Here is a 13,296-nt window from a genome sequence, read left to right on the forward strand (position 1 = left end):
CGACGCGCACCCCTGGCTTGGTGCGTGAGGCAGGAACGGACCGACCAGGCTGACGATGCGCACCCCTGGCTTGCGCGTGGAGCAGGAACGGACCGGACCGGGCTGACGATACGCACCCCTGGCTTGGTGCGTAGAGCAGAACGGGCCTTACCAGGCTGACGACTCGCACCCCTGGCTTGTGCGTGGAGCAGCAACGGGCCGGACCGGGCTGACGATGCGCACTCCCTGGCTTGGTGCGTGGAGCCGAACGGGCCTCACCGATTGACGACTCGCACCCCTGGCTTGGTGCGTGGAGCAGCAACGGGCCGGACCGGGCTGACGATGCGCACCCTGGCTTGGTGCGTAGAGCAGCAACGGGCTTTACCAGGCTGACGACTCGCACCCCTGGCTTGGTGCGAGTAGCAGGAACAGGCCGGGCCGGGCTGGCGACACGCACCGTAGGCTTGGTGCGAGTGGCAGGAACAGGCCGGGCCGGGCTGGCGACGCGCACCGTAGGCTTGGTGCGAGTGGCAGGAACAGGCCGGGCCGGGCTGGCGACGCGCACCGTAGGCTTGGTGCGAGTGGCAGGAACAGGCCGGGCCGGGCTGGCGACGTGCACCGTAGGCTTGGTGCGAGTGGCAGGAACAGGCAGGGCCGGGCTGGCGACGCGCACCGTAGGCTTGGTGCGAGTGGCAGGAACAGGCCGGGCCGGGCTGGCGACGCACACCTTAGGCTTGGTGCGAGTAGCAGGAACAGGCCGTGCCGGGCTGGCGACGCGCACCGTAGGCTTGGTGCGAGGGGGCAGGAACAGGCGGGGGCGGGCGAGGCACGTAGGCTTGGTGCGAGGGGCAGGCGGGCGCGCGACACCGTAGGCTTGGTGCGAGGGCAGGAACAGGCCCGTTCCTGCCTGTTCCTGCCACTCGCACCAAGCCTACGGTGTGCGTCGCCAGCCCGGCCCGGCCTGTTCATGCCACTCGCACCAAGCCTACGGTGCGCGTCGCCAGCCCGGCTCGGCCTGTTCCTGCCACTCGCACCAAGCCTGCGGTGTGCGTCGCCAGCCCGGCCCGGCCTGTTCCTGCCACTCGCACCAAGCCTACGGTGTGCGTCGCCAGCCCGGCCCGGCCTGTTCCTGCCACTCGCACCAAGCCAGGGGTGCGAGTCGTCAGCCTGGTCCAGCCCGTTCCTGCCACTCGCACCAAGCCAGGGGTGCGAGTCGTCAGCCTGGTCCAGCCCGTTCCTGCTAATCGCACCAAGCCAGGGGTGCGAGTCGTCAGCCTGGTCCAGCCCGTTCCTGCTACTCGCACCAAGCCAGGGGTGCGAGTCGTCAGCCCGGTAAAGCCCGTTCCGGCTCCACGCACCCAGCCAGGGGTGCGAGTCGTCAGCCTGGTAAAGCCCGTTGCTGCTCCACGCACCAAGCCAGGGGTGCGAGTCGTCAGTCCAGTGAGGCCCGTTCCGGCTCCACGCACCAAGCCAGGGGTGCGCATCGTCAGCCCGGTCCGGCCCGTTGCTGCTCCACGCACCAAGCCAGGGGTGCGAAGTGCGTCAGCCTGGTAAGGCCCGTTCCTGCTCTACGCACGCAAGCCAGGGGTGCGTATCGTCAGCCCCGGTCCGGTCCGTTCCTGCTCCACGCACTCAAGCCAGGGGGTGCGTATCGTCAGCCCGGTCCAGCCCGTTGCTGCTCCACGAACCAAGCCAGGGGTGCGCATCGTCAGCCCGGTCCGGTCCGTTCCTGCCTCACGCACCAAGCCAGGGGTGCGTGTCGTCAGTCCGGCACAACCCGTGCCTGGGTCACCGGTGCCTAATCAGGTCCGGTCAACTGCTCCACAACGGAGCTGAAGCTAACCGCTCCTGCTACGTCCAGTTCAGCTCCAGCCAGCGGGGCCAGACCGGACCAGGGGCGCTATGGGGGGATTATTGGAGTGTGGTGGGCAAGCCCGGAGCCAGAACCGCCGCCGAGGAGGAATGCCCACCCAGCCCTCCCCTGTTTTGTTCAAGTTGAGGCGCGGTCGCAGTCCGCGCCTTTAGGGGGGGGTACTGTCACACCCTGGCTCTGGGACTCTATATGTTGAGCCAGGGTGTGTTCATTCTATGTGTTGTATTTCTATGTTGGGAGTTCTAGTTTGTTTATTTCTATGTTGGCCAGAGTGGCTCCCAATCAGAGGCAACGAGTGTCAGCTGTGGCTGGTTGTCTCTGATTGGGAGCCATATTTAAACTGTCTGTTTTTCCCTTTGTGGTTGTGGGTTCTTGTTCCGTGTTGGTCTATGTTACCTAGGACGTTACGAGTCGTTTTGTTGTTTTTGTATCGTGTGTGCACTTTAATTAAATAAAGTATGTTCGCTCAACACGCTGCGCATTGGTCTACTCCATACGACGATCGTGACAAGGATGAGCGCTTCTTACAGTCACCTTTTCATGTTTATTAAAATTATTTTCATTCAAATCATATGGTTTGGTTTCAATATTTCAAAACCAAATAGTAGGTCCAGGTAGTCACAAAAATACAGTTGAAGTCGGAAGTTTACATAAATCCTAGCCAAATACATTTAAACTCTGTTTTTCACAATTCCTGACATTTAATCCTAGTAAAAAATCCCTCTTTTAGGTCAGTTAGGATCACCACTTTATTTTAAGAATGTCAAATGTCAGAATAATAGTAGAGAGCTTTTATTTCTTTCATCACATTCCCAGTGGGTCAGAAGTTTACATACACTCAATTAGTATTTGGTAGCATTGCCTTTAAATTGTTTAACTTGGTCAAACGTTTCAGGTAGCCTTCCACAAGCTTCCCACAATAAATTGGGTGAATTTTGGCCCATTCCTCCTGACAGAGCTGGTGTAACTGAGTCAGGTTTGTAGGCCTCCTTGCTCGCACACGCTTTTTCAGTTATGTCCACACATTTTCTATAGGATTGAGGTCAGGGCTTTGTGATGGCCACTCCAATACCTTGATTTTGTTGTCCTTAAGCCATTTTGCCACAACTTTGGAAGTATGCTTGGTGTCATTTTCCATTTGGAAGACCCATTTGCGACCAAGCTTCAACTTCCTGACTGATGTCTTGAGATGTTGCTTCAATAAATCCACATCATTTTCCTTCCTCATGATGCCATCTATTTTGTGAAGTGCACCAGTCCCTCCTGCAGCAAAGCACCCCCACAGCATGATGCTTCCACCCCCGTGCTTCACGGTTGGGATGGTGTTCTTCGGCTTGCAAGCCTTCCCCTTTTTCCTCCAAACATAACAATGGTCATTATGGCCAAACAGTTCTGTTTTTGTTTCATCAGACCAGAGGACATTTCTCCAAAAAGTAAGATCTTTGTCCCCATGTGCAGTTGCAAACCGTAGTCTGGCTTTTTTAAGGCGGTTTTGGAGCAGTGGCTTCTTCCTTGCTGAGCGGCCTTTCAGGTTATGTCGATATAGGACTCGTTTTACTGTGGATATACAGTGGGGGAAAAAAGTATTTAGTCAGCCACCAATTGTGCAAGTTCTCCCACTTAAAAATATGAGAGAGGCCTGTAATTTTCATCATAGGTACACGTCAACTATGACAGACAAATTGAGAATAGTTTTTCCAGAAAATCACATTGTAGGATTTTTAATGAATTTATTTGCAAATTATGGTGGAAAATAAGTATTTGGTCACCTACAAACAAGCAAGATTTCTGGCTCTCACAGACCTGTAACTTCTTCTTTAAGAGGCTCCTCTGTCCTCCACTCGTTACCTGTATTAATGGCACCTGTTTGAACTTGTTATCAGTATAAAAGACACCTGTCACACTCCAAACTCCACTATGGCCAAGACCAAAGAGCTGTCAAAGGACACCAGAAACAAAATTGTAGACCCTGCACCAGGCTGGGAAGACTGAATCTGCAATAGGTAAGCAGCTTGGTTTGAAGAAATCAACTGTGGGAGCAATTATTAGGAAATGGAAGACATACAAGACCACTGATAATCTCCCTCAATCTGGGGCTCCACGCAAGATCTCACCCCGTGGGGTCAAAATGATCACAAGAACGGTGAGCAAAAAATCCCAGAACCACACGGGGGGGACCTAGTGAATGACCTGCAGAGAGCTGGGACCAAAGTAACAAAGCCTACCATCAGTAACACACTACGCCGCCAGGGACTCAAATCCTGCAGTGCCAGACGTGTCCCCCTGCTTAAGCCAGTACATGTCCAGGCCCGTCTGAAGTTTGCTAGAGTGCATTTGGATGATCCAGAAGAGGATTGGGAGAATGTCATATGGTCAGATGAAACCAAAATAGAACTTTTTGGTAAAAACTCAACTCGTCGTGTTTGGAGGACAAAGAATGCTGAGTTGCATCCAAAGAACACCATACCTACTGTGAAGCATGGAGGTGGAAACATCATGCTTTGGGGCTGTTTTTCTGCAAAGGGACCAGGACGACTGATCCGTGTAAAGGAAAGACAATGAGTTACACAGGCAGACTGGCACTCCTGTTAGATTCATTCATACAGCACCCTGTAAACCACTGACTGAGGTCTACTAGTGTTAACTACAAGACCATTCCTTCAGTACATGACCTACTAATCTAATACAGTACACTGTTCCCTGTTGTTGAAGACATCTGCTGCCTGTATCAGTTCTATAACTGTACAAACACACCAAACCTAATCAAACTGTTTAAATGTTTGATTGTGTAGGAAATAAAAGGACTGTGATCATAAGTCTTGGTGCGTAATATCAACAACGATCTAGGGGCAGCAGGCAGCTTAGTGGTTTAGAGCGTTGTGCCAGTAACCGAAAGGTCGCTGGTTCTAATCCCCGAGCCGACTAGGTGAAAAATCTGTCGATGTGCCCTTGAGCAAGGCACTTAACCCTAATTGCTCCTGTAAGTTGCTCTGGATAAGAGCGTCTGCTAAATGACTAAAATGTAAATGTAGTATGAGAGAGAGAGAGAGAAATGGTGAGGGTGAGAGGAAGACAGACAGAGAGAGGTGAGAGAGGTGTGGTGGTGAACCAACCTGGGATGACATTGTAGTTAGACTGTCTCTCGTCAACACTCTTGTATGACTCAATGAAAATAGACGCTCCAGCGTTGGCTGGAAGGCTCTCCAGCCTTGTCAGACCAAGGGGGGGTTGAGATTGCTGATTCCCCCTGGCTCTCCCCTTCCTGAGCCCTCCTGCCTTCCTCCTCTTCCCCCATTCTAGCCCTCCTCTCTGGGGCTGGTTGAGCTCCGGGACCCCTGGCCCTCTCCTCCTCCGACCCTGGCCAGCCAGCCCTCTCTGGTCCTGGGCCCCAGCTCCAGCCACCTCCAGATACAGGTAGACCAGGAGGGACAGAGAGAAGAGAACCCAGCGCTCCATAGCTGGACAGGAGATAGTCTGTAGAGTAGAGAGAGAGAGTAGAGTATTACTTTATTAATTGTTTTATCACAGCATGCATCATCAATGACTTTCAATGACAGGACACCCAAAAAAGACCAACATAAAGGCACATGCAACATAGTATCACAAAAATAATAATCTGATTCCAGTGCTGTTTTCTATCCTACTCTGGGGAAAACAGGCAACAACATTTTCCAATAGAAAGACCTCATAAAACAGTTCATGAATTACACTCATTAAAAAAGCCTCATGGCTGTGGGTAAAACATTAAAACAAGGGATTTAGATGCCGGTAACACCCTTGATATAGAGAGCTGTCAGACACTGCATACCAAATGGCACCCTATTTCCTATACAATCCTATTCCCCATAGGGCTCTGGTCAAAAGTACTGCACTATATAGGAAATAGGGTGCCATTTGGGATGAAGCCATAATGTTCAGTTTCCACATGCTATACCCCCATAATAACAAGCCTCGGGTCTCTAGTCCCAGACAGCAGTTTCCACATGCTATACCCCCATAATAACAAGCCTCGGGTCTCTAGTCCCAGTCAGACAGACAGTAGGCTAGGCACAATGCTCTCTCTGTCACCAGGGCATTCTTCTTTGTCTACACCCATTCAGAATCATTCACACCCTCTTAAGCCTTAGCCCCACCCATCTCTTTAAGGATTCCCATGCGAGGCCATGTGCTAAACAGAGTGAGTACGGTAGTGGACTAAACAACCAAAGATCTCAAGACTAAAGGCTGGTTTATACTACGTCTATGGACATCTCTTTAGACAGTTGTCGCAGTGACATCATGAACATTCTATTGTCGTCCGACATCAAACTTGTCGTTGTCATTATGAAAAAGTATAAACACAAAAACGACAGGCTGCATAACATCAGCAGCCTGCTGGTCCAAAATAGCATAATTGGTGTATTTTAACACCGATAAACCCCATATGTAAATCTAGCAAACCAGCCAACTAAAGCCAACTTTCTAAACAATGTTTTGGTTTGTTTTTAGCTTGTTAGCTAACGTTAAGTTAGCTGGCTAGCCAGTTCAAATAATGACCATATCATATAGCTGACAACATCTTAACTTTAGCTAATATTTATTCATTATTACGGGAAAATAAACTCACAACAAAACAATTATTTACAAGTTGATGGCGAGCTAATTACAGAAAATAGCTTAGTGTGACGAAATAAAAGCAGGGCATTCTACCGGATAATTTTATAACTTGAACACTGTCTCGTTGGCCTAACATTATATCCTAATCTGACTTTGGTGCAGGTCATGTTGTTCTTCACATTACCGTCTCTGCTAAACACACACTATATCAAACGTTATTTGTCACATGCACAGAATACAGAAGGTATAAACGTTACAGTGAAATGGTCACTTGCATAATGGGGTCTTTTGTTAAGACATGTAGCTAGCTAGCTAAACAATTAAACATAACCCCAACTCCTAACGTTACTACCATATTATGTGATGCAGCACAGGACATAGACTGAAATGTAGCAGCAATGAACGGGGTTCACAGGATGACAGAAAAGACAAGACCATTTGGATGACAAAGCTAGCACTCCATCATGTAGGAACTATCTTCCTTTATGTGCAATCAGTGAAATCATTCCCTTGATTATCTGTCAATACCACAACGATGACGCAGGTGAAGTTTAGTCTAGTGCTGTAGGTCTTTGAATGCAGAAGGTAATCATTCTTAAAGTCAATTACTTAATGTATTGAGTTTATATATACACATACATATTTAATTATCTATATACACGCTGACAGCGCAAGCAGCAGAACTTCCAGTTTCACATTTTCAAGAATACATTTCAATTTTTCACTACGTTCAGATTACATTAATAGGGCAACAATGTGATTTTACATTTACGTCATTTAGCAGACGCTCTTATCCAGAGCGACTTATGGTTAGTGAGTGCATACATTATTTTTATATTTTCATACTGGCCCCCCGTGGGAATCGAACCCACAACCCTGGCGTTGTAAACGCCATGCTCTACCAACTGAGCTACATCCCTGCCGGCCATTCCCTCCCCTACCCTGGACGACGCTGGGCCAATTGTGCGCCGCCCCATGGGTCTCCCGGTCGCGGCCGGCTACGACAGAACCTGGATTCGAACCAGGATCTCCAGTGGCACAGCTAGCACTGCGATGCAGTGCCTTAGACCACTGCGCCACTCGGGAGAATTTTACAGATATACTAATCACAATATTTCACATTGTTTGTCTGCATAATTTAAATCTAACATTAATTTGCATTAGACAAAGTCCACTTGATGAATTGTTATTGCTCTAGTATCCTGTGGTGCCACTGGTGCCAATGACCTCTATAGCGCCACCAACTGGTCTGGTGCAGCCATCTAAGGTTGCAGTGACTTTATATTCACACAGGACATATACATAAGGTTTACATACCAAGTGTCATGGCCCCATGTCCATCGGTTCAGTTCTTATAGCCCTGGTGTGATGTGGTGCCATCTAGTGGTGTGGCTGACTTTGATTCACTAATCATTCTCTAATTCATTAGATGCTATTTCATTGAGTCTATATTCCAAATATGGAGTCAATCTGATTTATGGTTCATGAGAAGATTATTGCAGATGATTTTGAGCATTAGCTTTACATATGCAAACAATTAGTTGTTAATAGTTTCCTTGTTTTTGAGATATCAATACCAAATTCAGCGTGGTTCATATTAGGGACGTCCATGATAGAGATGACAAGTTACAAGTTGATAGGTCCCTGTGCAGTGGATTTACAGTGGTTTAAATGGACATGTATTTTTTGCATATTTTTGCATATTACCGATGTGCTGCTGGTATAGTGTGGCCATCTTTGAATTAATCAACGTTATTTTCTCAAACTCTTTAGGGACTATTGTGATGAGTCCAAAGACCACATTGTAAGTGAATCTGACTTTAAGTCCATGAGAAATATATTTTTTATGATAATTTCAAGCATTATTGTTTAGTGCTGAGCTAATTGCTTTTTGAGTTCGGTTCGGTTTGGGTATGGATTTCGATTTCGATATTTTTTTTAAACATTAAATGCACTATGCATTATGTGGGTTGAATGCTGTAACAACACAGAATAAAACAATGAATAAAAGTCTGATGATGGTAGTGACCAATGTTCCCTAAAAATAAATTAGGCACTGAGCAAATTTCAGGTCTGCTGAGCGCAAACTTTAACATTGTGAAAATGTTGTGCAACTTCCAGCGCGCGTTTACTGTGAACACTGAGGCTGTACCGCTTTAAGTTTCAGTTTCAGACAGTGGTCAAGTAGGCTACTGTGGCTATTTGATCATAATGTAGGCCTACCAGAGTGGCCTACAATTAAAAACAATGGAGAAAATGCATCCCATAACATTTTAACATGGAAATAGCTGTTCTATCATTCAGCCTACAGTAGCAGCCAAGGTGTGGTGTTCAATGTAGGCCTACATTCTATGAGACTTTTGAGAAAAAACATGCAGGGCTTGACATTAATCTGTTTATCTACTTGTCCTTCAGACAAGGAGGTGACTGAATTTGTTTTGTTTTGTTTGATGCAAGAAAAAAACGTTACAAAATAAAAAGCATTATTATTCCCATACCATTATTACAGAGAATCAGTCAAATTATGCTACCCTCTGCCTATTGGCTACTTAGCTTATTCAAGCCTGTCTCAAAATACAACACTGCCCCTTTAAGACAAAAAAAAGCTCTTTACCTGACTCGCTTTTCAAATATGTTTTGTGCTCTTGTAGGAAGCAATCACTCCCCTATTGCTGACTACAGATGATCTATAACTGGGCTAATAACTCACTAACTAGCAAAGGATATGAACAAAATGTGCACACGTGGCTACATGCAGCTCTCGCTTTGATCTCAAAACAAGCGCATCTACTCAGGACCGCTCATGCTGTTAACACAGTCCAGTTCAAAGTAAATAGCACAGATCAAATCAAATCAAATTGTATTTATCACATGCGCCGAATACAACAGGTGTAGACCTTACAGTGAAATGCTTAATTACAAGCCCTTAACCAACAATGCAGTTTTAAGAAAGAATACCTAAAAAAATAAGAAATAAAAATAGCAAATAATTAAAGAGCAGCAGTAAAATAACAGTAGTGAGGCTATATACAGGGGGGTACCGGTGCAGAGTCAATGTGCGGGGGTACAGGTTAGTTGAGGTAATTGAGGTAATATGTACACTACCGTTCAAAAGTTTGGTGTCACTTTGGAATTTCCTTGTTATCCATGAAAACATACACGAAATGAGTTTGAATAGGAAATATAGCAAAATGAATAGGAAATGTAGTCATTGACAAGGTTAGAAATAATGATTTTTAATTTAAATAATAATTGTGTCCTTCAAACTTTGCTTTTGTATAAGAATCATCCATTTGCACCAATAGCCTTGCAGACCTTTGGCATTCCAGTTGTCAATCTGTTGAGGTAATCTGAAGAGATTTCATCCCATGCTTCCTGAAGCACCTCCCACAAGTTGGATTGGCTTGATGGGCACTTCTTACGTACCATACGGTCAAGCTGCTCCCACAACAGCTCAATAGGGTTGAGATCCATAATAGACAGAATACCAGCTGACTGCTTCTTCCCTAAATAGTTATTGCATAGTTTGGAGCTGTGCTTTGGGTCATTGTCCTGTTGTAGGAGGAAATTGGCTCCAATCAAGCGCCGTCCACAGGGTATGGCATGGCGTTGCAAAATGGAGTGATAGCCTTCCTTCTTCAAGATCCCTTTTACCCTGTACAAATCTCCCACTTTACCACCATCAAAGCACCCCCAGACCATCACATTGTCGCCACCATGATTGACAGATGGCATCAAGATGGCAATTTCTCGCATGGAATAGCCTTCATTTCTCAGAACAAGAATAGACTGATGAGTTTCAGAAGAAAGTTATTTGTTTCTGGCCATTTTGAGCCTGTAATCGAACCCACAATTGCTGATGCTCCAGATACTCAACAAGTCTCAAGAAGGCCAGTTTTATTGCTTCTTTAATCAGCACAACAGTTTTCAGCTGTGCTAACATAATTGCAAAGGGTTTTCTAATGATCAATTAGCCTTTTAAAATGATAAACTTGGATTAACAAACACAACGTGCCATTGGAACACAGGACTGATGGTTGCTGATACTTGGCTCTTTGGATACTTTACTTGGCTCATCGCGCTCTAGTGACTCCTTGTGGCAGGCCGGGCGCCTGCAGGCTGACCCCGGTCGTCAGTTGAACAGTGTTTCCTCCGACACATTGGTGCAGCTGGCTTCCGGGTTAAGCGGGTGGGTGTTAAGAAGCGTGGTTTGGCGGGTCATGTTTCGGAGGACGCATGACTCGACCTTTGCCTCCCAAGCCCGTTGCGGATGAGACAAGATCGAAATTGGACGTAAAAAGGGCGTAAAAAAAGAATATAAAAGAAATATAAAAGAAATGCTGAGATCTATCACTCAGATTTTTTAAACTTGATTTAGAGAACGTAAGCCTATGCAACATTAACCAATTAAAAACAGTACTGTCGCAATGTGTAAGGGTTGGTGTGAGGTGCGACCCAGGTTCGGTGCAGGATATACAGTAGGCAGTAGGCAGAGATGGTAAAACAAGGATCTTTACTGGTGGTCCCTAAAGCCAGGATACAAAACAACGGACTATACACGAAAACAAATGAGGAGCACAAAGGTCTCCAAAAAACAGGCTGACAGCAAACAATACGAAATACTAACTCAACACTGGAAAAACACAATGACACAGGGAGAACGCTTCTCGAGTACCTGTAACTCCGTCACGTGATCCGACACTGATACGTACTGCTTGACATCAAGGAACTAGCAGAGAAAACTGAGCAAGGAAACACAGGGAAGTGAGGGCATAAATACACAGGTGAATCAGATAGACACAGGTGACACCAATAGAAAGATAATTAGCCCCGACTGTGAGTGAGGAGGTGCCTATGGTTGTCGGAGGATGACACCTAGTGGGTCGCTCCGGAACTGCGACACACTCCTGTAACAGTCCCGTCGGGCCATTCAGAGGGGTCCGGTGAGTCAAACCAGTGACCTACCGCCTGTTTCTGATGGACTGGGAGGGTTATGGGCCGGGGTGACCAGGAGGGACATTCTGGACCCAGGGCTGATACAGCATTCCGTCACCTGTCACCTAGACAACAGCTGTTAATACAGATCTACATCCAACCTGTCACCTAGACAACAGCTGTTAGTTAATACAGGATCTACATCCATCCTGTCACCTAGACAACAGCTGTTAATACAGATCTACATCCATTCTGTCACCTAGACAACAGCTGTTAATACAGGATCTACATCCATCCTGTCACCTAGACAACAGCTGTTAATACAGATCTACATCCATCCTGTCACCTAGACAACAGCTGTTAGTTAATACAGGATCTACATCCATCCGGTCACCTAGACAACAGCTGTTAATACAGATCTACATCCATCCTGTCACCTAGACAACAGCTGTTAATACAGATCTACATCCATCCTGTCACCTAGACAAAATGTGTTAGTTAATACAGGATCTACATCCATCCTGTCACCTAGACAACAGCTGTTAATACAGATCTACATCCATCCTGTCACCTAGACAACATCTGTTAATACAGAACTAAATCCATCCTGTCATCAAGACAACAGCTGTTAGTTAATACAGGATCTACATCCATCCTGTCACCTAGACAACAGCTGTTAAAACAGGATCTATATCCATCCTGTCATCTAGACAATTGCTGTTAATACAGGATCTACATCCATCCTGTCACCTAGACAACATTTACATTTACATTTACGTCATTTAGCAGACACTCTTATCCAGGGCGACTTACAAATAGGTGCATTCACCCTATAGCCAGTGGGATAACCACTTTACAATGCTGTTAATACAGGATCTATATCCATCCTGTCACCTAGACAACAGCTGTTAATAAAGGATCTACATCCATCCTGTCACCTAGACAACAGCTGTTAATACAGGATCTACATCCATCCTGTCACCTAGACAACAGATGTTAATACATGACCTACATCCATCCTGTCACCTAGACAACAGCTTTTAATACAGATCTACATCCATCCTGTCACCTAGACAACAGCTGTTAATACAGATCTACATCCATCCTGTCATCTAGACAACAGCTGATAATACAGATCTACATCCAACCTGTCACCTAGACAACAGCTGTTAATACAGGATATACATTCATCCTGTCACCTAGACAACAGCTGTTAGTTAATACAGGATTTACATCCATCCTGTCACCTAGACAACAGCTGTTGATACAGGATCTACATCCATCCTGTCACCTAGACAACAGCTGTTAGTTATTACAGGATCTACATCCATCCTGTCACCTAGACAACAGCTGTTAATACAGGATATACATTCATCCTGTCACCTAGACAACAGCTGTTAGTTAATACAGGATTTACATCCATCCTGTCACCTAGACAACAGCTGTTAATACAGATCTACATCCATCCGGTCACCTAGACAACAGCTGTTAATACAGATCTACATCCATCCTGTCACCTAGACAACAGCTGTTAATACAGAGCTACATCCATCCTGTCATCTAGACAACAGCTGTTGATACAGATCTACATCCATCCTGTCACCTAGACAACATTTACATTTACGTCATTTAGCAGACGCTCTTATCCAGAGCGACTTACAAATAGGTGCATTCACCCTATAGCCAGTGGGATAACCACTTTACAATGCTGTTAATACAGGATCTATATCCATCCTGTCACCTAGACAACAGCTGTTAATAAAGGATCTACATCCATCCTGTCACCTAGACAACAGCTGTTAATACAGGATCTACATCCATCCTGTCACCTAGACAACAGATGTTAATACATGATCTACATCCATCCTGTCACCTAGACAACAGCTGCTAATCCATCCTGTTACCTAGACAAC

At 46.1% G+C, this 13,296-nt stretch overlaps 1 protein-coding gene across 1 annotated transcript in view; it reads right to left on the reverse strand.

The window, feature by feature from the left end:
- Positions 1 to 13,296, reverse strand: part of LOC121557938 (extracellular matrix protein 2) — a 57,106-nt gene that overhangs the window by 26,298 nt on the left and 17,512 nt on the right. The window contains exon 2 of the mRNA XM_045212327.1: positions 4,966 to 5,326. Coding sequence (XP_045068262.1) covers positions 4,966 to 5,308 — 343 coding nt within the window. The 5' untranslated portion in view covers positions 5,309 to 5,326. The remainder of the gene's footprint in view (positions 1 to 4,965; positions 5,327 to 13,296) is intronic.

Source organism: Coregonus clupeaformis, unplaced genomic scaffold (genome assembly GCF_020615455.1).
Source record: "Coregonus clupeaformis isolate EN_2021a unplaced genomic scaffold, ASM2061545v1 scaf0006, whole genome shotgun sequence".
Taxonomy (NCBI): Eukaryota; Metazoa; Chordata; class Actinopteri; order Salmoniformes; family Salmonidae; genus Coregonus; species Coregonus clupeaformis.